The sequence below is a fragment of the Trachurus japonicus genome, chromosome 20, assembly GCF_045865225.1.
Source record: "Trachurus japonicus isolate A0001 chromosome 20, Traja_1.0".
Classification (NCBI taxonomy): Eukaryota; Metazoa; Chordata; class Actinopteri; order Carangiformes; family Carangidae; genus Trachurus; species Trachurus japonicus.
The window spans coordinates 14,343,365-14,366,514 of record NC_140926.1 but is presented as its reverse complement, the minus strand read 5'-3'; the positions used below and the strand labels follow the sequence as shown (position 1 = coordinate 14,366,514).

Below are 23,150 nucleotides of genomic sequence, written 5' to 3'. Positions count from 1 at the left end.
TCTCGTTTAGTGACCTCTCTTGTAGTTCCCCATACAAAATTTAAACACTGTTTATTCATTTTCTTTAAAATTGCAGGAGATGGAGGGAAAATACTTGTGAGAAAAAGCAATTTAGATAATATATGTGTTTTCATAATGTTAATTCATGTTTTATAGTTTATTTTTATTTTGCCATTTGTTAATTTCATCTTTTACTATATTAAAATTTTCCTCCCAATTATATTCACTGCAATTTGTTGCAAAAAGTTATGCCGATGATTTTTATTTCTTGCTTAATCTGAACATTCAAAGATATATTTTTTGAGACATCTCCTATCCAAACACCTTCAGTTTTGTTATGATTGAATTTAGCGCCTGACGCTAATTCATACAAATTTAAGTAATTGCATAGTATATCCATTTCTAATTGATTTTTTTATCAGGACAGTAACATCATCAGCATATGCAATGGCTTTGGTTTACATACATTCCAGAAATCAATGGTTCACAATTTATTTTTTTTATAAGAGGGCTTATGGCCAGCACATAGAGAGCAGCACTCAGAGGGCAACCCTGTTTGACTCCTCTATCGACAGAAAAGGGGTCTGTCAAAAAACCATTAACATTAATACAAACATTTGATTCAAAATACAGACATTTAATTACATTGATAAACTCCAAGGGGAAACCATACGTACTCATTACAGACCATAAATAATTCCTAGATATGTAGTCAAAGAGGCTTTCTTTTGGTCTATGCTCAAGATGTAAAAATCTTTGGTTTGGGGTGAGTAGATTAATTCTCTTAGTGTGCATAGGTTGTCCCACATTAGTCGACCTTTTATTGCACATGTTTGTTCTTTGTCTATGACTTTATCTAATACATCATTTAATCTATTCATAATTATTTTTGCTAAGATTTTGTAGTCTGTGTTCATTATAGTTAAATGTCTAATTATTTATATCACATTCATCACCTTTTTTGTACAATAAACATAGAACACCATCATAAAAGTATTTACCAAATTTATGTTTTTCTATTCCTTCATTGAACATTTCAGTTAGAAGGTTTAGAATATCATCTAGATATAACTGATAAAATTCACTAGAAAGTCCGTCAGGACCAGGGCTTTTACCAGTGTTTAACAGTTGTATTGCTTCATTGACTTCTTCTTTCTGTATAAAGCCCACAAGTTTCCTCCTTTGTCTCGTCCACTCATCTTCTCAGTTAAGTAGATCAGTACACATCTACTTAACTGAGAAGATGAGAACTTCCTGGCATGGATTTCATCCCAGCTTCCCATGTTGAGCATACAACCATAGTGCGAATTACATGAATTACTTGATGCGCCACATGCTTGACCAGGCTTCTATTTCCGTTATGCACTGTTGAAGTTTATTGGCTGCTAGTTGTGGAGATTTTGAACAGGACCAGTAGCAGAGATCGTCAGCAAACTGTGAAACTTTGGCTGTGGTGGCTGGGGGGTAGTAGATGTCTGAGGTATAAATGAGAAATAGAAGTGGACTGAGAACTGCGCCTTGTGGTACTACTGCTTGGGGGGTGAATGGTGTTGAGATGGCTGAGTTGACTTTGACCTTGATGTGGCGGTTGTTGAGGAAGCTGGAGATGATGACTGGGTGGGTTTGGGGAGTTTGAGGTTGATGTCCAGTAATCTGTATATGAAACCGTTAAGCAATACTTTGTCGAATGCTTTTTCAATGTCGAAGAATATTGCAACGGTGATTTGTTTTTTATTGAAGTCTCTGTAGATGTCTTCGGATAAGCAGAGGATGTTGTCTGTTGTTGCTGTGCCTTTTCTGAAACTTGCTTAATAGATGCCGATGAGACCTATTGATTCGATGTGGTTACTGAGCCGGGAGGTGATGATTCTTTCAAAGAGTTTTCCGATGTGGCTGAGGAGGCTGATGGGGCGGTAGCTGGTGACGTTGTGGGGGTCTTTTCCGGGTTTGTGGATCATGGTGACAAGTGCAGTCCTCCAGGGTGAAGGGAAGTGGCCAGTGGTGAGGCAGATGGAGTAGAGCTGTCCAAGGTGCTGAAGGTGGTGACTGGTGCTTGTTTGATTAGTATAGTGTGGATGCTGTCTTCTCCCGGTGCTTTGTTTTTCATCTTTTAAGGTGCAGTTGTATTTCTTTGGTAGTGGAAGGCTTTGTGAGTGGGTGGTGCTCAGTTTTCCAGGTGTTTTGTTTGTGGAGGTTGAGTTGTATTCTGATGGTGGTTTGGAGTCTGTTTATTTCTCTTTTGGTTTGAGGTGATCAGGACTGGATGTAATTTCGCCACAGTTTTCTCTTCTGTTTGATGAGTTTGAGGATGTAGTGGGGTAGTAACTGTGCTGGAGTTTTGTTGTTGGTGTTTTGGGGTATCGTAACCTCTCTGGCTTGGGTGAGTATTTGACTTAACAGGGCTGCTTGGTGGTCCAGATCGTCGGAGGTGGTGTTGGGAGTGATGGGGGTGTCTTTTAGTTTTTTTTCAATGTGTGTTCTGTACATTTCCCAGTCTGCTTTTCTGTAGTTGTATTTATTGTTTGGGGTGGCTTATAGGTTGAAGGAGAAGGTGGTGAGGACGGGTAGGTGGTCACTGCTGAGATGGTTTGTGGTGGAGAACTGGAGAAGTTTTGAAGCCAAGTCAGGGGTGCAGAGAATACAAAACAAAGCATTAAAAGTGACTCACCGTCTCCCAAACTACACCAGCAACCACTACATCCACAGAATAACCAGCATACAGACCATTAGACAGAGACACCAAGCAATAGCCCTCGATATTTAAATACAGCAACAAACAACCCTGCCCTCCATAGAACCATCCAAGAAGCCAAACAAATCACCAACAACCCCCTGCCATTCATCCTCCAGCTGAAGCCCCCCATAATATAACTTTGAATATAAAGGACTGTATCCAGTAATGAATCATATGATATTAATCATATAGTGTAACGATCACCTCACACGAGGCACATAACACACATGGTGAGAATTAGCTAATTAGCTGAACATCACAGCAGCATGAAATAGCATTAGCCTATTAGCCATATTCACCGGTAGGCTAAACAATACACATTAGCACAATATAGCATCCAAATTGAAAACAGCGTACAACTCACCTCAGCATTTACACACAATAAACCCAGGATGTTGAATGTTGAGAAAAGCAGGAAAAAGTGAAATTCACGAGCTATCCAGGAGAAAAAAAAAAACTTTCACAGCTAGGCTACAGCATCTCACCATAGACTGTGCATCTCACACACAGGTGTGGTGCGTTCACGAGTGTCGGAATTGCTACGATGCATTCAGGAGCGTCGGAAATATGGAAACTTAACAGAAAACCACAATATAACTGAATGGTAGGCCTACTTGGTTCACTAAACATTAACAACACATAAACATGGGCTTTCTAACAATGGCCGAGTAACACAAAACACCACAACACTAATCACTAAACACTCACACTCCCACATGAACAAGATCACTTATGACACACATACACACAAACCTGCACTAAATACACAAGAGCACTTTGGCAGGCAGAAGATCTAGGCTCTTGTAGGGACTGTTCAGGACAGCCGTCCTCTTCGGTCCCCGTTTCTCCGTGGAGGTGGGGAGTGCAAAGGAGAATGGAGAGTTAGTCCATCAATTAATCAATCAATCACCAAAACATCATCACAGTCTGATCACTTTGCCCGCTCAGTATTTTAAATGTTATTTTCTAGTTCTTTTCTTTTCCCCCTCCTTGTCCCTTTTTTCCCCCTTCTCCTTCCCTTTCCTTTTGTCTCACTATTTCCCTTGTCTTTCGGCTAGTTTTAGGAAGACATTGTGACGACTGAATATCAGCAGCTACAAGATGATGAAACATAATATCCAAAGACATGATGATGACAGAACACAATAATAAGTCCATAGGCTAGCTACTATTAAAACAGTGTGCGGAGGTTTTTGTCAGGATGTGGGGAAATAGGACCCAAATGCAGACTACTGGTTCAGTGAAACAAAAAGGCTTTTATTACTCACTCACAGACGGGCAGGGGAAACACTGGAAAGACGGGCATGGACATGGGAAGTAACGACAACGAACCAACAAGGACAAAGGGAGACACTGAGGTTAAATACATGAGGGAACGAGACACAGGTGGTGCAATTAACACAGGTGAGACACGTTAGGTAATCACGAGCAAGGAGTAGCCTACACAGGAAGACTTCAAACTAAAACAGGAACTAAACTAGGACAAAGACACACACCCCAACACACAGGAAAACAGACCTTCAAAATAAAACAGGAACTAAACTTAACTTAACAGGGGAACACAGAGAACGTGACAGTTTTACTGTCCTATCCATCTAAGGCAACTGGAATAGCTAAAATGTATTGTAAGGTGTTGAAGAGAAAAAAAAATAGTAATGATAATAAAATTACTAGTGATAAAAGATAAAAATAATGAACCAAAATCAGTGGTAATAACAACAGTATTAGCCTGTATATCAGTAACTCAATAAAACAGACAGGGGTGTCGTGCAGATGTTCCGGGGTGGGTTTGTTTTTTCTTCTTCAATAATTGATTGAAGTGATGGATTATTTTCAGCCCTATGAAGATATTTTTTCCCCAGAATGACCATTCTTTCTTGGAGCGTCATGAGGCCAGAAAGTAGGTGGTGTATGTGTATTTGGGTATCCTGAAGCACATCTTTGTGGCAATGTTTTGTGTGACCTGGAGTTTGTTTAGTTGAGCTATCCCTAGGTTGCACCAAGCGGGGGCTGCATATTCAAACAAAGGTCGAAAATAGGATTTGTGTACACCTTCAAAGCAGTCTCTGGATTTGCTCCTCCCTTTTTCCTGCAGAGCACCTTCAGGTGGTTAAGTTTGCGTCTGGCTTCGATTTCTATTTCGGCAATGTGAGTTGTCCACTACATTTTTTGTTGGAAGGTGACTCAGAGAAATTTTGCTGTTGGGGTGACCTGGAGGGTTTTGCCATACAGTTTTAGGTTGAGGTTTGTTTGGTCTTTTTTGCGTGGGTGTCTAGTGAAGAGTACACGTGTGTGTTTTGGTTGGATTTAATTTTATTCGCCACATATTAGCCCATTCTTCTCTCTCATTGATGCATACCTGGAGCTTTTTGGCAGCGTATTTTGAGTTCTGTGAGGAGGCCCAGTAACAAAGATCATCTGCTAACTGGGAGACCATCTATGGATGATATAGCCTACGTCACTGATGTAAAGAAGAAACAGCAAAGGACTGAGGGCTGAACCTTGTGGCACCCCCGCTTCTGGGCTAAATCTAGTGGAAACTGAGTATCCAACTTTTATTGTTATTTCTCTGTCGTTTAAGAAACTGTTTAGTAGCACCACCATTTGATGTGGGAGCTTAAGGTTTTTGTCCAGCAGCCTGTAGGCTATATGAATCCTTTGTGCCACATTTTAATGAAAGCCTTTTCAATGTCAAAAAAGACACCAATTGTAATTTCTGTTTTTGTTGAATCCTTGCTGTAGCCTACGTCTTCTGCCAGCCTCAAAATGTTATCAGTTGTAACGTAGGCCTACTTCTTTCCTTCCTAAAACCTGCCTGGTGAGAGGAGCGAGCACTTTACACTTTTTGTTATTTTTATTTTTATTTTATTCTCGCTCTCTCTCCCTCTCTCTCTGTCCTGCCTTGGTTCACTTACGTCCTCCTTCCTCCACAGTCCTGCTCCTCCCACCTCTTGCCGCTCACCAAGCTCCACCCACAACAACGGGTAGAAAAGAGCTCTCGACTCGACTCGCTGAACCAGTTGAGTATTTTTGTACCCAGCAGTCAACATGTCTGGAAGAGGAAAAGGAGGAAAGGGACTCGGTAAAGGAGGCGCCAAGCGGCACCGTAAAGTCCTCCGTGATAACATCCAGGGCATCACCAAGCCCGCCATCCGCCGTCTGGCTCGCCGCGGCGGAGTCAAGCGCATCTCCGGCCTCATCTACGAGGAGACCCGCGGGGTGTTGAAGGTCTTCCTGGAGAACGTCATCCGGGACGCCGTCACCTACACCGAGCACGCCAAGAGGAAGACCGTCACCGCCATGGACGTGGTCTACGCCCTCAAGAGACAGGGCCGCACTCTGTACGGCTTCGGAGGTTAAATATCATCACCACAACTAAACACAACGGCTCTTTTAAGAGCCACACAACCAGTCTGAACGAGCTGATATCTTCTTGCTTTTATTGTTGTAGACTATACCAATTCACTAGGCCTTATAGCTACTCTATAATTTTGTCGCTATAGCGTTGGTGTCCTACTTCAACTAGAAGATAATACAGTTAGAATATTCTTTATGATCTGAAGCCATAACCTCTATCATGTAAAAGTTTCATTTATCTCACACAACTTTCTAATCACACTGTAGAAAGCTATACTGTTATACAATTTAGGTGTTTGAAATATTTCTGGTCCTCGTGTCATTTTATGCCGGACAGCCAACGTAGGCTGCTTCAAAATTAATGTTCCACAATCTCAATACAAAGTGCAGAATAAAGATAAACTAACATCGTATTGTGAGTAAGTATTCATGAATCATTAGTGCAGTCCCGCCTGGAAAAGAATCCTTGTCCTCAAAAATAGTTTTGCCCTCAAACTCCACAGTTCAGCACGTGTGTGTGTGTAATTTTACAACATGTGCACTGTAGTGGACAACAGACTATATTGTTCTCAAATGTGCAATATTTTGATGCTCATAATAATGTACAGTGGAAGACTAGAATTATATTGTACAGTAATATATCAAAAAACTAATGTCAATTATGGGGTTTTCATTCTTTCTTCTTTTTTTATCAACTACACTATTTATCTTTGTGATTTCATCATTAGACATTCTTCCTGAGATGGTATTTCATTGAGCATTTAGACGTTTTAGAGCAAAAGGGAAACAGGCTGCATCTTATGCTCCTATGCTTAATACCTCAACAAAAAGCTTGTTGTCCATCCATGAACTGTTTTCATTGTGGAATCATTATTAAGAGTCAAGAATAAAATCATGGGATCAGTTTTCTGGAGCATTTCCATGGGCATTCATTTTGCACTGATTTAAAACCTCAAAATCCTACGTTTTGGTTTTGGCCCATAGAAGCCGATAGTGCACCTCACCAGGTCTGTGTCTTGATCTCCTTCATCTGGCTCTTCCTCATCTGAACTTTTACACTCTCCTACAGGGTCATCATCTTTCCTTTGACTCTCATCCTCCAATAAATCTATTTCTGAATCTCCCTAAATTATTTAATAAATAATTCACTCAGCCTCTGTCAAAGAGCTGTTCCTAAAAAATGTGACTGAAACACAAGTACAGAGTCCTGATGTCCACTACAGTGTACATTAGAAAAGTAAACAATCCAGTTCTGAAAAATTACTTAAATGTAGCTGAGATGTTTATTTATAATAAACAATCAACATATAGGACTCAAAATAGCCTACTTAAAATTGTCAATATCATGCTCACTTTTACTCTTTCCCATAAAATGTGCTTGTTGAGATGTTGGCCATTTTTAAAAGAGACACACAGGAAGTTTTGAAGGTCACACCCCCACACACAAGATATCATTGTAAAGGGCCAGTTGTCCTCTGTAGTGAACAACAGGACTTAATAAGGTGACATGCATAGTATAAGAGAAATGGGCTTAACATGATGTGCACTACAGTGTACAAAAATGCATTGCCGGGTCTCAGGAGGATATATATAAAATATATATAGCCTATATATATATATATATATTTTTTTTTCCTCAGCAGCCACATTCTACATTATTTAATGGCTACAATCAAATCTCGTTTTTGAGCTATCGCTGTTGGGTTTATCCCCGCGCCATGCGCAGTCCTGAAAAATGTCTTTCGCGCCAAGTGCTGTGCACAGTTGCCCCTTTACTGTCCGCATCATAACTATATTACACCTGCGGACCCGATATCAGCTCCTATTTTTTCTTCAGCTCGCAGACAGTCCGCTATGAAGAAGTCATCTGCTTCTCCCGCCGGAGTCATCCGCCGCTGCCAGAGCTGCCAGCCCAGGTTCATCCTGCCGGTCGACCTGCACCCACGCTGCGACGTCTTCCTTGGTGCCGATACTACGGCACTACTACTACGCCGCCGATGAGCAGGGGGCCCCGCCTGGCCGGTGTTCCCCCTCCTCACCTCACCGGTCTGGTCGCCTCACCGCCAAGGCGCTGCTGCAGGTCCTGCCGGGGATCATCACGCTTGCAGCCGGTGTGAAGAGCATCGCTCTGCCAGCCGAGCCTCCAGCGCCCCCCCGTGATCTGGGGAGTGTCTACGGTCCTGAGCATAGACTGTCGACCAGTCATGGCGTGGCAGAACATGCTGCAGCGCAACATCTGGCTCGTCATGTCAGATCTGCCGGTGCCCATCCGCCGGGAGCTGCTGGACGGGGCCATCTCCTGGTCCTCTCCTGCAGAGCGCCACCACCTCCAGGCCGCGTCCGAGGAAGCGGACCGGGTGAGGAGACACACCTCTTGGGGCAAAGCTTCCGCTCGTCAGCGGCCCCATGGCTCCTGGCGTGACCGGGCAGATGCACGATGAAGACCCCGGCCTGAGCCTCTCTCGCCGTCCTCCGGCCAGGGGTCGGCGCCCTGCGTGCACCTGGTCCAACCCGCCGCAGGGACCGCCACCCAAGCAGCCTCGCTACTGACGCGATGCGGGGATCGTGTTTGTCTCCGGTTTCTTTAGAGCCACTCACCTATCGGTAAAGAGCATATTCCCCCCAAACAGCCTGCCCTTGTCTCCACTGAGCTTTCGGCCACTGTTTGCACCAAAACACACTTTCCCCATACTCTCTCCTGAGACTGTCACAATGCGTAACCATCGTCTCTGCATCCTCGCACAAGTCTCGTCGTGCGTAATTACGCTGCGTTTTGGCTATGTGTTTTATCACACGGCTTGACACCTCTGTTGGGACTGTAACATGACATGGCACTCATGGCATGGAACAGAGAGGGATCTCGTGCCCCTTATTCGCCTTGTCCATACTAAGGGGTGTGTGCATACTAAGGGGTGTGTGTGTGTGTGTGTGTGTGTGTGTGTGTGTGTGTGTGTGTGTGTGTGTGTGTGTGTGTGTGTGTGTGTGTGTGTGTGTGTGTGTGCGCGCGCTCTGCATTAAGATATCAACATGTGCTGTAGGCTAAATAGGCCTACTGCTTTGCCTCATTTTTTTCAGTGACTTAAAAACCAATATAACTAAACTACAGATACTCTCCACTTTTGTGTATAATTGTTCTGTTACCCTCTTTACTGTGAAATCATTCAGCACTGCAGGTTACTTAGCCTACTCGTCTGGTTGGTTTGGTTGGACAGAAAAAATGATATTACTGCTCTTTTTCTTACATCTTTTTCTGTCATTACTGTCTTTGCTGGTAATTGTGAGAACACATTTTAAAACTTTGCTTACGTGATATAAATATTAAAGTGGTTGTATCCGTTTCACTGCATCTGTTTTAGTCTCATTTTCAGTTTAGTTTATTTGAAAGGGACGATGCAAATTAATAAACATTGTATATAAAACACCTTTTGCACTTGAATTGGCTTAAAAGGCTAGTTTTCATCGATTGTCCCTTTGCCAGTTTGTACAAGGCAACCTTTAAAAAGAACAACAATGGAATAAAATATTGTACCACATAGGGTAGAATACATACACATACTAACTGTCCGTAAATACATACATAATTTGTACTAAAACAAGGTGATGTGTGTCCATGTTAATAATACACATTTGGACAACAATACACATTGGACAATTGCGATGTCATAATGTTTCTTTATTGTTACTATTTTTGCTATATTATAGCATATATATTATTATTAAAATCAAATACCAGTCTCTGACATAGTTGGCGATGATATAGGCTAATTGATTATGTGGATCTACCAACACATGTTCCAGTAATGCCATGCTAACTGTTAATGAGTTATATTCACCTTTTGCGCTAATTAGTGTTAGAGACTTCAGGCAACTTGACAAAAGTTAGTAATCAGGGAAACATGGCCCTCAAACGTAGTCAGCAGTCCAACCAATCACAGGAGGGGGGCCTCACAGCCTCATTTGCATACAGCCTATATAAAACCAGTCGCCTCCTTCCCGTCAGCATTGTGGTTTGTACGATCCTCTGATCAACATGCCTGAACCCGCAAAGTCCGCGCCCAAGAAGGGCTCCAAGAAAGCCGTCACTAAGACCGCCGGGAAGGGCGGCAAGAAGAGGAGAAAGACCAGGAAGGAGAGCTACGCCATCTACGTGTACAAGGTGCTCAAGCAGGTCCACCCCGACACCGGCATCTCGTCCAAGGCCATGAGCATCATGAACTCGTTTGTCTCTGACATCTTCGAGCGCATCGCCGCCGAGGCCTCTCGTCTGGCTCACTACAACAAGCGCTCCACCATCACCTCCAGGGAGATCCAGACCGCCGTCAGGCTGCTGCTGCCCGGGGAGCTGGCCAAGCACGCCGTGTCCGAGGGCACCAAGGCCGTCACCAAGTACACCAGCTCCAAGTAAACACCTCTGCTGTTTACACCAAATCCAAAGGCTCTTTTCAGAGCCACACACTTCAGCTAAAGTGCAAACCTTCATTTGTTATTGCAATGTATTAACTGAATGGTGCATGCCATGGTACAATTCTCTCTATTATGCAATGCACATAAAGCTCACATGCTTAACAGCTGTGTGGCTTGCATAACGCAACACTATTGAACAGTAATGGTAAGTTAAAGTCAAGCTTCATTTTTGTGAGAGCAGTGCCTTTTTTTTAATTAAAGGTGTTGGAGGTCCATGTCAGCTGGTCAGACACCAACTCTAGATGTTTCACACACTTTTCCCCCCATTTGTGTGTGGAAGGAGGCTTTATGTTAATGTTGCCCCAAAGGCAAAGATCACTACTTGATATATATATCAATCCCAAACTTAAGGTGCCCTAAAATCAATCCGAATCCACTGTATTTACATGTAAGCCCCAAATCACCCATACCCCTGTCAAATATGAGGGATTTCTTCTTATATTTTTCAGTTATAGACTCAGATTTGACATCAATAAGACAAAAGTCTGTTGTTTACAATTACTTTCTGTTTTGTTTTGGTTTTTTTGTTTGTTTGTTTTTACCAGTTTTCTGACTATAGAAGTGGACTTTCTCATGAAACTTCAGTCATTTCAACACAAGACTTGCAATGTAAAGACCAGAGAGCTCAATAAGGAATTAAAAGTATGCCAAAAAGAAAGGAAAAGGATACAAAAAACGTATGAAACAATTTCAGGTGCCATTGTTCACAGTGAAAACCCTCAAAATATTGTCTTGGTATCATTGGGGTATGAGTATGAAAAACTTTGAACATGGTGATTCATTAACAGTGTAACTGTACTTAAATGAATTGGTCATGGCTCCAGACTTAACTCCATGTCTGAGTTGAAATACTAATCTGTAACTGAAAAAAGAAGAAATTCCTTGTATTTGACAGGGTATGTATGCTTTTGGGCTTCAGTTTATAGCACATCTTCAAAACATAAACGTTTACCAAAGTGCTGCACAGTGACTAATACACAGAAAATACAGATCAAAATAGTAAAACACATAATACAAATTAAAATAAATAAATAAGACACAAAAGGACACAGATTGAAAACACAATAAAATGAAAACAAAAATACATTTGGAATAGAGGTCACACAACTTGCATGCTGACTTAAAATCTTTTTTAGTAGGTAGGATGGGGGACATTGTAATTTTTAGTGGCAGTTCATTTCCAAAATAAAGGAGCAATGTATGTACAATTAAAAATAAGGGAGTGTATTTACCCCCTATTGTTCAGTGCATGCCAGGAAGAGCTAACCTTCTGTGCAATTCATTGACATTGACTTTTTAGAAACAGTGGTACATCTTGGTATGTTTACTTAAAATTCATTATTAATCTTATTACTGAGCAAAGACTGTTCATATATATATTTTTTTGTATAGTACCACATCTGTTGAACTAATCCAGCTTTCATACATCCTTCTAAGTGTTCACATCAAACACTCATGAATACATATAATATAGTAATAGACATCAATAAAAAATACATCAATTATGTCTAAAGTAACAACAGCTTCGTCTTTAACCTCTTTGTTTTGACTCAAACTAAAATTAACCTTTATCTAATTTGATACAAAACCTGGACACTCAGTTCTTTGTTCAGGCTGACATGCAGCTACATTGTGTTTGCTGCTCTGAGAATAACTCAGGTTTATTACAACCTGATCATTAGTATGACGTTTTTTTGAATTGTATTTTGTGAATAAACATGTGGAGCAGATATCAAACTAAGTTTTGGTGCAGCTGTGGATATTTTTTTATTGTTTTATGAGAGAAAGAAGTGGGGAGCGATGCCCAACACGAAGAACAGCTGAGGTTTAGAGGCTCCACAAACAAAACCCAGAGACAATCAGAGCTACTCGTGACTTCAATTTGAAGAGAATAAAGTCCGCTATCAGCTCAGTTTATTAGCAGCCTTTAGTGACTTTCTCACATTGATTTTTGAGGCTTTTTTGAGCGACGAGAAAACACAAAGTGTCCCTGTGTCGAGGCTGCACAGGGCAGCCACGGCTGGACTGAGTCTCCACGGTTCTCATGGTGTGTTTAAGTACCGCCTCCTGCTCCGGGATTTCCAACAGTTCACTCAGTGAATCCAAGCCGTACAGTTACGAGAAAACAATGGCAGAAGTTGCTCCAGCCCCAGCTCCAGCCGCCGCCCCGGCTAAAGCGGCCAAGAAGAAGGCCGTCAAGCCCAAGAAAGTCGGTCCCAGCGTCAGCGAGCTCATCGTGAAGGCTGTCGGTGCCTCCAAGGAGCGCAGCGGTGTGTCTTTGCCCGCTTTGAAGAAAGCTCTGGCTGCAGGAGGCTACGATGTGGAGAAGAACAAGGTCCGCGTTAAGACCGCCATCAAGAGCCTGGTGACCAAGGGCACTCTGGTCCAGACCAAGGGAACCGGAGCGTCCGGCTCCTTCAAGATGAACAAGAAGGCCGAGCCCAAAGCCAAGAAGCCCGCAGCCAAGAAGGCCGCTCCTAAAGCCAAGAAGCCCGCAGCGAAGAAACCCGCAGCGGCCAAGAAGCCCAAGAAGGCGGTGGCAGCCAAGAAGCCAGCGGCTAAGAAGTCCCCCAAGAAGGCCAAGAAGCCAGCAGCTGCTCCCAAGAAAGCAGCTAAGAGCCCCAAGAAGGCAACCAAGAGCCCCAAGAAGGTGGTCAAGAAGGCCCCCGCTGCCAAGAAGTCCCCCGCTAAGAAGGTGGCCAAGCCTAAGGTCAAGAAGGCAGCACCCAAGAAGAAGTGAGCTGTTCTTCAGAAAACCTCAAAATAATATCAAACGGCTCTTTTAAGAGCCACACACTTCTCTAAAAGAGCTGATTTCTTTTATTATATTATTATTTTTAAATAAGTCAATTAAGAATCCCCAGAATATGATCAAAAAAGTTTTTAATCATACGTGAGAAAATTAGAGCTAACCTTTAATGGCTGGCTCACGCAAAGGAGTTTAAGTTATGTGAACACTGAACTGGAAGGACTCTCCCAGTCTCAGGACTAGTAGCCTATTATTTGATACTTATTAATATTAAATAATACTGTGTTGCAATAGTTATAGTATCACTGGATGACATCCGAGTTATGATTGATTTGGAGAAGAATTCAATTCTGTTATTTATATAATAATAATAATTATTATTTTAACATCTAAGAATGTGAGCATATCAGTGTGTTAACACCAAAATACATCGAGATTTGTATTGTCCCCTCTGCCACAGTCATATCCAACAATGTTACAGTAGTTTATCAAGTCAATGGGTGTTTCCTCAATATCAAGCATCAGCTTTTTGTTACTTGTAAAACAATTAGACTCGGTAGGCTATAATAGAGTTTCTTCTGATTAGGTGGTTGGTTCTAGTTAAAGCGTATGACACTGACGATATAGGGACAACAAAGTATAGGGGCGATTAACAATAAATTGTTATAACAATAAAAGCAAGAAAATGTGAGCTCGTTCAGACTGGTTGTGTGGCTCTTAAAAGAGCCGTTGTGTCTAGTTGTGGTGATGATGTTTAACCTCCGAAGCCGTACAGAGTGCGGCCCTGTCTCTTGAGGGCGTAGACCACGTCCATGGCGGTGACGGTCTTCCTCTTGGCGTGCTCGGTGTAGGTGACGGCGTCCCGGATGACGTTCTCCAGGAAGACCTTCAACACCCCGCGGGTCTCCTCGTAGATGAGGCCGGAGATGCGCTTGACTCCGCCGCGGCGAGCCAGACGGCGGATGGCGGGCTTGGTGATGCCCTGGATGTTATCACGGAGGACTTTACGGTGCCGCTTGGCGCCTCCTTTACCGAGTCCCTTTCCTCCTTTTCCTCTTCCAGACATGTTTACTGCTGGGTACAAAAATACTCAACTGACCCAGCTACAGGACGCGCCGCCTTTCAAACCCTCTCTGCGGACGTGAATGAAGACAGGAGGGAGTGACTTCTTCTCTGGTCTGGCCTTTTACAAGGACTTCCTTGGCGCATTAGCGCCACCACCTGAACAGCCTAAATCACAGCTGAGTGCCACTGTGTGAATAATGCCCACAAGAAAGGTGAAACCCTGGCACACAGTTAGTTGTCTTATCCTATCCTGAACAATGGTAGGCGCATGCGATCCTAAACTGTCACCCCAAACGTGACAAATCATCATCTGGTCATAATATAAAAGTAGCTAGTCAATCTCAGTCTCTTCTCCATTCTAGACCCGAGACAACTGTGCAAACAAATTACAAGATGTTGCAGGTCTGTTCATTCTTAAAAGACCCAAATCCAAGCAGTAAAATAATTTGAAAACAATATTGGGCAAAATACAACTCCAAAATCAGATTGTATTGTAGGCTATTCAAAAACACATTCAACATAAACTCACCTCACTGGGTTTTAAAAGTCAGTAATCAGCAATTGTAAGGATTCAGATCTATTTACCTCGTTGTTATCAAAAAACATTAAGCCCTGAAGGTTATCGATCCCAGAACCTCGGTACACCTTGTCAAAACAAACTGTCGTGATAGACTCATACTTAGCCTACAATGTTTATAATCTATCATATCATAAACTGGATACAATCACCGCAACACTGTACGGAGCTTCGCTACCTTTTCCCGTCTCCTTAGTAACAGTAACCATAGTTGTTACATTCCACCTCCGGTACTGGGATTTCAGAATAAGGGCATACATAAAACAATACAGAAACCAAGAGCAGCCTACAATGAAATGTCCCTGAAGATCAAACAAAAAGTCAGATGGTTTAAGTGTGTAACAGGGTTGTAAATAGAATATGTGTATTCGTCAAAATTAATTAATACATGAATTAATGTTTTGTTTAGTCAGCAAGTTTTTGTGCTGGCTCGTATGTTCATGCGAGGCTTTATTTTGACAGCTGGTGGTTGCTTAGCAACGGCAAAGTGTCAGCTCGTCCCCTTTCGTTTGTCCGCTGTGTGTGTGGTACGTAGCCTACTGTCAACAGCTCCGTGTGTTTTTTTATTAATTAGGCTATCTCTTTTTTTTTTTAAATTAAGTATATAACGTTTCGTGTTTGATTTTGTCATGTCAAGTGTTGTCATCTTTAATTTAGTTTGTTTTTATCTGTGTTTATCATTTTAGCCGTTACTTCCGTAACGGTCAGCTGTCACCGTCCATTCCTATGTAGTTTCAGTTTATTTATTTATTATAGGGTATTTTATGTGATGTAGGGCAGGAGCTGTGCTTGTCGTCTTCAAGTAGCCTAACCATCAGCTTTCTCTGTCTGTCAGGAATAAACACCGTGAACCTGAATGTAAGTAGGCTATGTCTACTCACCCGGATCGAACAATTGGGTAAGTGCGCTGATTCACTTTAGCCTACTAAATATATTTTTTTGACTTTAAACCTGCATTCAAGAGTGCAAAGCTGCATCTGTGACTCTGACCCTTCCATCAGATGGTAGAAATGAACAACATTTCAATTTTAGACCAATCGTCAGGCCTGATTTTTTCTTGGTGTCATCCTGAGGTCAAGTAGCTACTACCAGTCTGAAGTAGAACGGCCCAGTATCGGGTAGGTTTTAAGAAATATGATAGGCTACAGTCAAACACAATCAACTTTAACGAAAACATAGTAGGCTAAAACACCTAGGGTGAATATGGGTAAAGTGGGACAATGGGTAAAGTGGGACAGTTAAGCTTAATCATGTTTATCTTTACATGTGTATACTTCTATTACTAAAAATCATCATTGAGCTAATCATAGGTATGTATGAGATTAAAAAAGAGTGGTTCTGTGTCCATGACATCACTTCCAGGGGCGTGGCTCACCATATTCAACTACCTCCACAGTGAAACAGGGTGGTAGCTAAAATGACATAGCGTTCTTAGCTGAAAGATGTTAGTGTTCTAGAAATAAGCAAACTGCTAGTTTGTAATTGTGATATATTTTGTTAGGGGGTGTAATGGTGATTCATAATTTTTTAAAATCACATCCATGTGAGTCTTACATTTTTTTTAAAGTGGCATTTTGCTACTGTCCCAGTCTACCAATGTGCTATTGGTAAAGTGGGACAGAGTGTTATTGGCAAACTGGGACAATCATTTAAGTCATTCTAAAGGTAGAAATAAGTTCCACTTTTATTCATCCCCCATAAATTTAGCTATGGCTAGCTAGATATATAAACAAATTTACTTAAATTGCATAAATCAAGGTAGCTACAATGAAAATTATGCTTGTGATGCTTAGCTAGCCTATCCTAGCTAGCTAGTAGGCTAATGCTAATTGGCCTAATCCTATTTCAGAATCCAATGGCAGAAAAGAGCAGAACAGGGACAAGAAAAATAAAGATTTTAAAATAAAATTGTATTTTTAATAAAAACGTTAATATTTCTATTCATTAGAAATTAATTGTTGTTGTTTATATTATTGTGTTTAAATAGAAATGGAGGTGTCCCAGTTTGCCAATATATGGTGTCCCACTTTACCAATAGTGCCTCAAAATTTTGGTTTTGGGTCAATTTTTTTTGGGTGAAGGGTCATTCATCCAGTGTTTAATGTTTCTTTGTTTTTTCTTCTACATAGTATAGGAGAGATCTTCAGCTATTTAGAATGGTATCATATGATGGGCTAAGACATTTGGTTCATAATCAAAAAGGATGTTGAAGGTAGATTTTCAGAAAGTGTCCCAGTTTACCCATATTCACCCTATAGCTAAGTAGCTAAACATAACGAATCAGTCAGTAACTTTGACTGTTAGCATCTGTTGAGAAATAAAAAAAAAACGATGATTGATTCCTAAAACAAGACAGGATACCTCGTTGCCATTTCTGACAGGGTGCTCAACGATGTTACTCAATGACACTGTCGGCAACAAAGTATCACACCCTTTCCTTCCTCTTTGTTCTTTTGTATATTACACTCCTGCCTGATTTGTTATGCAAGCTAAATGTATCGATAATGAACATCAATGAGATAAACAATTAGAGTAGGTAGATAAACATACACCGTTTTTATGTCTTTTATATTTAAACATTGGTGTGTGCAAATTGGCCAACATCAGAGGACAAAGCTCTCGAGTTTAGAGTGAAGTGGCTCTTAAAAGAGCCGTTGTTGTAGTTTTAGTGGGAGCAGCCTCTTTAAGCTCTCTCTCCACGGATGCGGCGGGCCAGCTGGATGTCTTTGGGCATGATGGTGACCCTCTTGGCGTGGATGGCGCACAGGTTGGTGTCCTCGAACAGGCCCACCAGGTAAGCCTCGCTGGCCTCCTGCAGAGCCATGACGGCGGAGCTCTGGAAACGCAGGTCGGTCTTGAAGTCCTGGGCGATTTCCCTTACCAGGCGCTGGAAGGGCAGCTTGCGGATGAGCAGCTCGGTGGATTTCTGGTAACGACGGATCTCACGGAGAGCCACGGTACCGGGCCTGTAACGGTGAGGCTTCTTGACGCCGCCGGTGGCCGGGGCGCTCTTACGGGCAGCCTTGGTGGCCAGCTGCTTCCTGGGGGCTTTGCCTCCGGTGGACTTACGAGCGGTCTGCTTGGTTCTTGCCATTTCGCTGTGTCTTTCTCTAAACTGGAGAAAAGTGTGATGAACCGCCGCGGCACTCGGCTCTTAAAGCCTGAGACCGGCTGGGACACAGTGACGCTGCTCGACGTCTGTGGCTGGTGATTGGTGAGGGGCTCCAGCTGGAGCTCAGCGCCGCCCACAGGACCAACCCGCCGCCCGAGTCTCTGCTGCTCATTGGAGGAAACAGCTTTGAAAAAGCCCGGACAAACCCAGAGCAGGAAGCCGCTGCTGGAGCCTCTCTCTGGTTGGTCCGCCACAAAGCGTCCCGCTCCTGCGCTCATATAAGACACAGTTGAGCTGTGGAGCCTCACATTTCTTTGTACCCAGACTAAAGAAAACAACCAACCATGAGTGGAAGAGGAAAGACCGGGGGAAAGGCCAGAGCAAAGGCAAAGACCCGCTCCTCCCGTGCTGGGCTCCAGTTCCCAGTGGGTCGTGTCCACAGGCTGCTCCGCAAAGGAAACTATGCTCAGCGTGTGGGGGCTGGTGCTCCCGTCTACCTGGCGGCTGTGCTCGAGTACCTGACCGCTGAGATCCTCGAGTTGGCTGGAAACGCTGCCCGCGACAACAAGAAGACCAGGATCATCCCCCGTCACCTGCAGCTGGCCGTCCGCAACGACGAGGAGCTCAACAAGCTGCTGGGAGGAGTCACCATCGCTCAGGGTGGTGTGCTGCCCAACATCCAGGCTGTTCTCCTGCCCAAGAAGACCGAGAAGCCCGCCAAGGCCAAGTAAACTTCTCCTGGACACCACCAACACAAAGGCTCTTTTAAGAGCCACATACTCAAACCTAAAAGAGCAATAACTATCTTGTTTTTGCAACAGACTGACATGTCATTCATTTGTTGTGATTTTGTTTCACTTTTGTGTTTTCCTACATCGATAAAAGTGGCATAGAGGCTAAGAAGCCTGTTAGTCATTATTGTACCATGATAAAAGGTTGTTCTGGCGACAGGGGGGCGGGACCCCAGAATGTGTGCGCGAGCCTTGAGAGAGGGAGAAAAAGAAGGGACTGCGTTTTGCTATAGGCCTATTGGCGTTATGGCCCACAGTAGCTTATACTGAAATAAAAAGTGAGAAACCAGCACGGAAGTGGTTTATTATCGGAAGCATTTAAGCTCATAGCATGTAGGCTGTATAAAATATGTGGAACATTCATCAGGCATTGAGCATATACAAATATATTCACCTGCAGCCACATGAAGCTGGTTTAACAACATGTTTAAATGATTATTAAATTAATAAAGCAGTGAATGAAACCCTGTCATTAACTTTTTTTATTCATGTAGGCTACTCCACTTCTGGGCCATGAGCCTCACAATAGATCCACGTCATGTGATTGATTGTACAAAAGCACATTAACACAATGTTCAGTCACTGTCTCACAAATTACACGAAAAAATGAAATTGTTATGGACTTACCTGTGAAAACTTTATTTAAGTTAACTAAGTTTTTCCACATGGAAATGATTTATTACTCTGTGGTTTTGTCATAAAGTGTAGCCTAATGGTATTTTCATTCCCTAATCATGTAACATTTATGGCCTCTTCTAGTCTTGATCATGACATAATAACTAGACAAAAGCTCAATCTAAGTTTAATTTAAATAGAAATTACAAGTTTCATCTTATGACATATCGAAAGAGCAGTGTGGGCTACTTTAATGAATTTCACAACGTGTTTGTTTTCTTGGCACTGTCCAATGAGTTTTATATAGAAGACAATATTTTGTTTAGCGATAGCTAATGATAATGGCCAAGGGACAGTAGTGTACTTGTATGTCCAATTATCTAAAAACTCTTAATTTACCATAGAGAGTTTTAGCTTCAATGAGCAAATCTATTTTGGACAAATAGCTACCTGAAGTGTGGACTGAATATGAACCTGCAAATTATTATGCAAATAGGATTTCAGTGAAAAAAACAAAACATGTATTTTTAGTTTTTCAATTTAAGTTTTCAATTGTACTACTGTTTCTCTTTTTTGTTTAGATCACTGACATCACTCTCACAGACAGGTTTAGCAGTTAGTTTCCCTGAACTCAATCAAAGAATTACCACATTATTAAGCAAGTCACAGGTTTTATGCATAGGCAAAAAGAAAATAAAAAAAGTTATTTCATGAAAAAATGTGAAAAAATGTGTATGTGATACAGAGCACCGACAGGTTTGTTCATATTGAATGGATATGGGGAAAGTTTCTATCAGACAAATACATCGTATTGAAAGAAAAGAAGCCACTGATGATCAACCTAGCATTTAAAGCAGCTGGTGCATGCTGTTGTACATAAAGCTGTATTTCAGCCATCTTAACCAATTCCCCCAAGGAGAAATAATGAGCAGTGGGCTCAGAAATACATGAAGACTCCTTTAAAACTGTTTCATTCACTGATGAATACCATGCTACACTTGATAATGGAAACGGATGGAGTTTATGAATGGTTAGCACCCCACCTTTAAAACAACACCTTTACAAGTTCAGTGGCTGAGAGAGTTGTTATAAGGTGATGTCAAATAAGGGCTTCTATGTTAATATGTAACTGATATCCAAATGCAGAATAATACATAAAATTTCCATTTTCAATTCTTTACAAAACACTGAGTGTTTTGCATAATGATTTGGAAATGTATTTGTAGTTGTTTTAAAATAAATACATTTTAAAAAAAAGTTGCCATCATCATAATCACCCCCCCCCCCCCCCCCCAAAAAAAAAAAAATCCAGATGGATTGTTAATAATATTGTTGAGGAACAAAAACATTTCCTATTGACTGTCGTTGTATTGAATATTTAGGAAAAACTAAAAACAGCATTTAATTTGGAGCAATGTAGTGTGGCTTCTTCATTCAAGTAAATTTCCAGCCCTAAACATGTAGTTTGACATCTGATCTAGTTCCCATGTTCAATTTTAACTACCCAGTAGTTTACTTTGCCTTAATCTGCCATAGCGAAGTTGTTTCTAGGTTCTAGCTCTAATCTTGTGGTGTATTCATGAAAGTTTATTGACCCATTGGGGATTTAAATTAAAAGAAAATAAAGACAATTGTCAGTAGAGGAATCAGCTCTTAGAGAAATATGCGTGGCTCTTAAAAGAGCCGTTTGATATTATTTTGAGGTGTCTGAGGAACAGCTCACTTCTTCTTGGGTGCTGCCTTCTTGACCTTAGGCTTGGCCACCTTCTTAGCGGGGGACTTCTTGGCAGCAGGGGCCTTCTTGACCACCTTCTTGGGGCTCTTGGTTGCCTTCTTGGGGCTCTTAGCTGCTTTCTTGGGAGCAGCTGCTGGCTTCTTGGCCTTCTTGGGGGACTTCTTAGCCGCTGGCTTCTTGGCTGCCACCGCCTTCTTGGGCTTCTTGGCCGCTGCGGGTTTCTTCGCTGCGGGCTTCTTGGCTTTAGGAGCGGCCTTCTTGGCTGCGGGCTTCTTGGCTTTGGGCTCGGCCTTCTTGTTCATCTTGAAGGAGCCGGACGCTCCGGTTCCCTTGGTCTGGACCAGAGTGCCCTTGGTCACCAGGGTCTTGAGGGCGATTTTGACGCGGGACTTGTTCTTCTCCACATCGTAGCCTCCGGCGGCCAGAGCTTTCTTCAGGGCAGCAGCGGACACGCCGGTCCGCTCCTTGGAGGCACCGACAGCCTTCACGATGAGCTCGCTGACGCTGGGACCGACTTTCTTGGGCCTGACGGCCTTCTTCTTGGCCGCTTTGGCCGGGGCGGCGGCTGGAGCTGGAGCAACTTCTGCCATTGTTTCTTCTTGTTCTCTGTCTAACACGACTGACAACTCTGAGTGAGCGGACTGTTGGAAATCCCGGAGCAGGAGGCGGTACTTAAACACACCATGAGAACCGTGGAGACTCAGTCCAGCCGTGGCTGCCCTGTGCAGCCTCGACACAGGGACACTTTGTGTTTTCTCGTCGCACAAAAAAGGCTCAAAAATCAATGTAAGAAAGTTACTAAAGTCTGCTAATGAACTGAGCTGATAGCGGACTTTATTCTCTTCATATTCAAGTCATGAGGAGCTCTGATTGTCTCTGGGTTTTGTTTGTGGAGCCTCTAAACCTCAGCTGATCATCGTGTCGGGCACCGCTGCTCAATGACTTTCCCCACTTTTATATCTTCTAAAACCATATAAAATGCACCACAATTGCACCGAAACTAGTTTTCTAGCTCGTCAACATGTTTATTTAGAGATCCTGATTAAAAACTACCAGCTGCTGATGATCAGTTTGTAAGAAAAACAACTTATTCTTCTAACAGCAAACACACTAGGAATGTGTGTCAGCCAAAACAAAGGACTGAGTGTCCAGATTTCCTATCACCTCAGATAAATGCTGACAATAGTTTAAATTGGAAAAATACATGAAAGACACCAAAATGTTTGTACTTAAAATAAAATCAATTAATTTATGTCTCCCTTTCAGCATTTTACATGTTAAATCTGAGTGTTTTTGCTGTGAAGATTCAGAATGATGTATGATGTTGGTCAGTTCAACAGCTACTGTATACGAGCAGTGACACTGTGTAGAATTATAACTGTTTTAACTAAAAGAAATAACTCTGTTTATTAATCAGAAAACATGCCAGAGAAAGAGAAAAGGTAAATACTGTTAGCTGAATCATAAGATTAATAATTTCCCCATTATTTAAAAAATAATCACACCCAGATTCTACCACGGCCTTTAAAAAGTCTCAGTGATATGCCTATCAAACAACTTTTGCTTTAAATACTTTATTTCACCTCTTTATTTCACTCATGTAAGTACATTCTATATGTTATATAAATGCACATTTTCCTTGTGATGTTACTTAGTTGTATTTGCATGTTATTAAAGGCTATTTGCATACATTTGCGCTTCACAGCTGGTTTCTAAAGTCAGCTTCATTTCATGGCACCTCATGTTTGGCGTAACATGAGGCAAGTAGCCTACATTGTTGGTGTATGATGTCTCAACATTGACTATTCTGAGGCAATGTTGAGGCATCGTACAGGAGGTGGATGGCTGAGTGGTGTAGGGACACCACCCTGATCTTTACCACCTCAAAGACAAAAGAGGTAATCAGTAACTTCAGAATTACCAAGGGAGGACACCTCCCTTCATATGAATG

General features: G+C 42.2%; 5 protein-coding genes and 2 pseudogenes across 5 annotated transcripts; 4 read left to right on the top strand and 3 right to left on the bottom strand.

Moving 5' to 3' along the window:
- Positions 1-5,780: 5,780 nt before the first annotated feature.
- Positions 5,781-6,101, top strand: LOC146966628 (histone H4). Its single transcript, XM_085763074.1, has one exon. It carries the CDS (start codon positions 5,783-5,785, stop codon positions 6,092-6,094), a length of 312 nt encoding a protein of 103 aa, XP_085619200.1. The 5' UTR covers positions 5,781-5,782; the 3' UTR covers positions 6,095-6,101.
- A 4,010-nt stretch (positions 6,102-10,111) lies between these two features.
- On the top strand, positions 10,112-10,543 carry LOC146966627 (histone H2B 1/2). Its single transcript, XM_085763029.1, has one exon. It carries the CDS (start codon positions 10,122-10,124, stop codon positions 10,494-10,496), a length of 375 nt encoding a protein of 124 aa, XP_085619155.1. The 5' UTR covers positions 10,112-10,121; the 3' UTR covers positions 10,497-10,543.
- Positions 10,544-12,683: 2,140 nt separating this feature from the next.
- On the top strand, positions 12,684-13,297 carry LOC146966626 (histone H1 pseudogene; annotated as a pseudogene).
- A 717-nt stretch (positions 13,298-14,014) lies between these two features.
- LOC146966625 (histone H4) lies at positions 14,015-14,384 on the bottom strand. Its single transcript, XM_085763034.1, has one exon. The coding sequence runs from the start codon at positions 14,368-14,370 to the stop codon at positions 14,059-14,061; it is 312 nt and encodes a 103-aa protein (XP_085619160.1). The 5' UTR covers positions 14,371-14,384; the 3' UTR covers positions 14,015-14,058.
- A 3,224-nt stretch (positions 14,385-17,608) lies between these two features.
- Positions 17,609-18,076, bottom strand: LOC146966624 (histone H3). The gene has a single exon (XM_085763021.1). It carries the CDS (start codon positions 18,038-18,040, stop codon positions 17,630-17,632), a length of 411 nt encoding a protein of 136 aa, XP_085619147.1. The 5' UTR covers positions 18,041-18,076; the 3' UTR covers positions 17,609-17,629.
- Positions 18,077-18,387: 311 nt separating this feature from the next.
- On the top strand, positions 18,388-18,835 carry LOC146966623 (histone H2A). The gene has a single exon (XM_085763022.1). It carries the CDS (start codon positions 18,403-18,405, stop codon positions 18,787-18,789), a length of 387 nt encoding a protein of 128 aa, XP_085619148.1. The 5' UTR covers positions 18,388-18,402; the 3' UTR covers positions 18,790-18,835.
- A 2,333-nt stretch (positions 18,836-21,168) lies between these two features.
- Positions 21,169-21,804, bottom strand: LOC146966622 (histone H1 pseudogene; annotated as a pseudogene).
- Between the last annotated feature and the right edge of the window lie 1,346 nt (positions 21,805-23,150).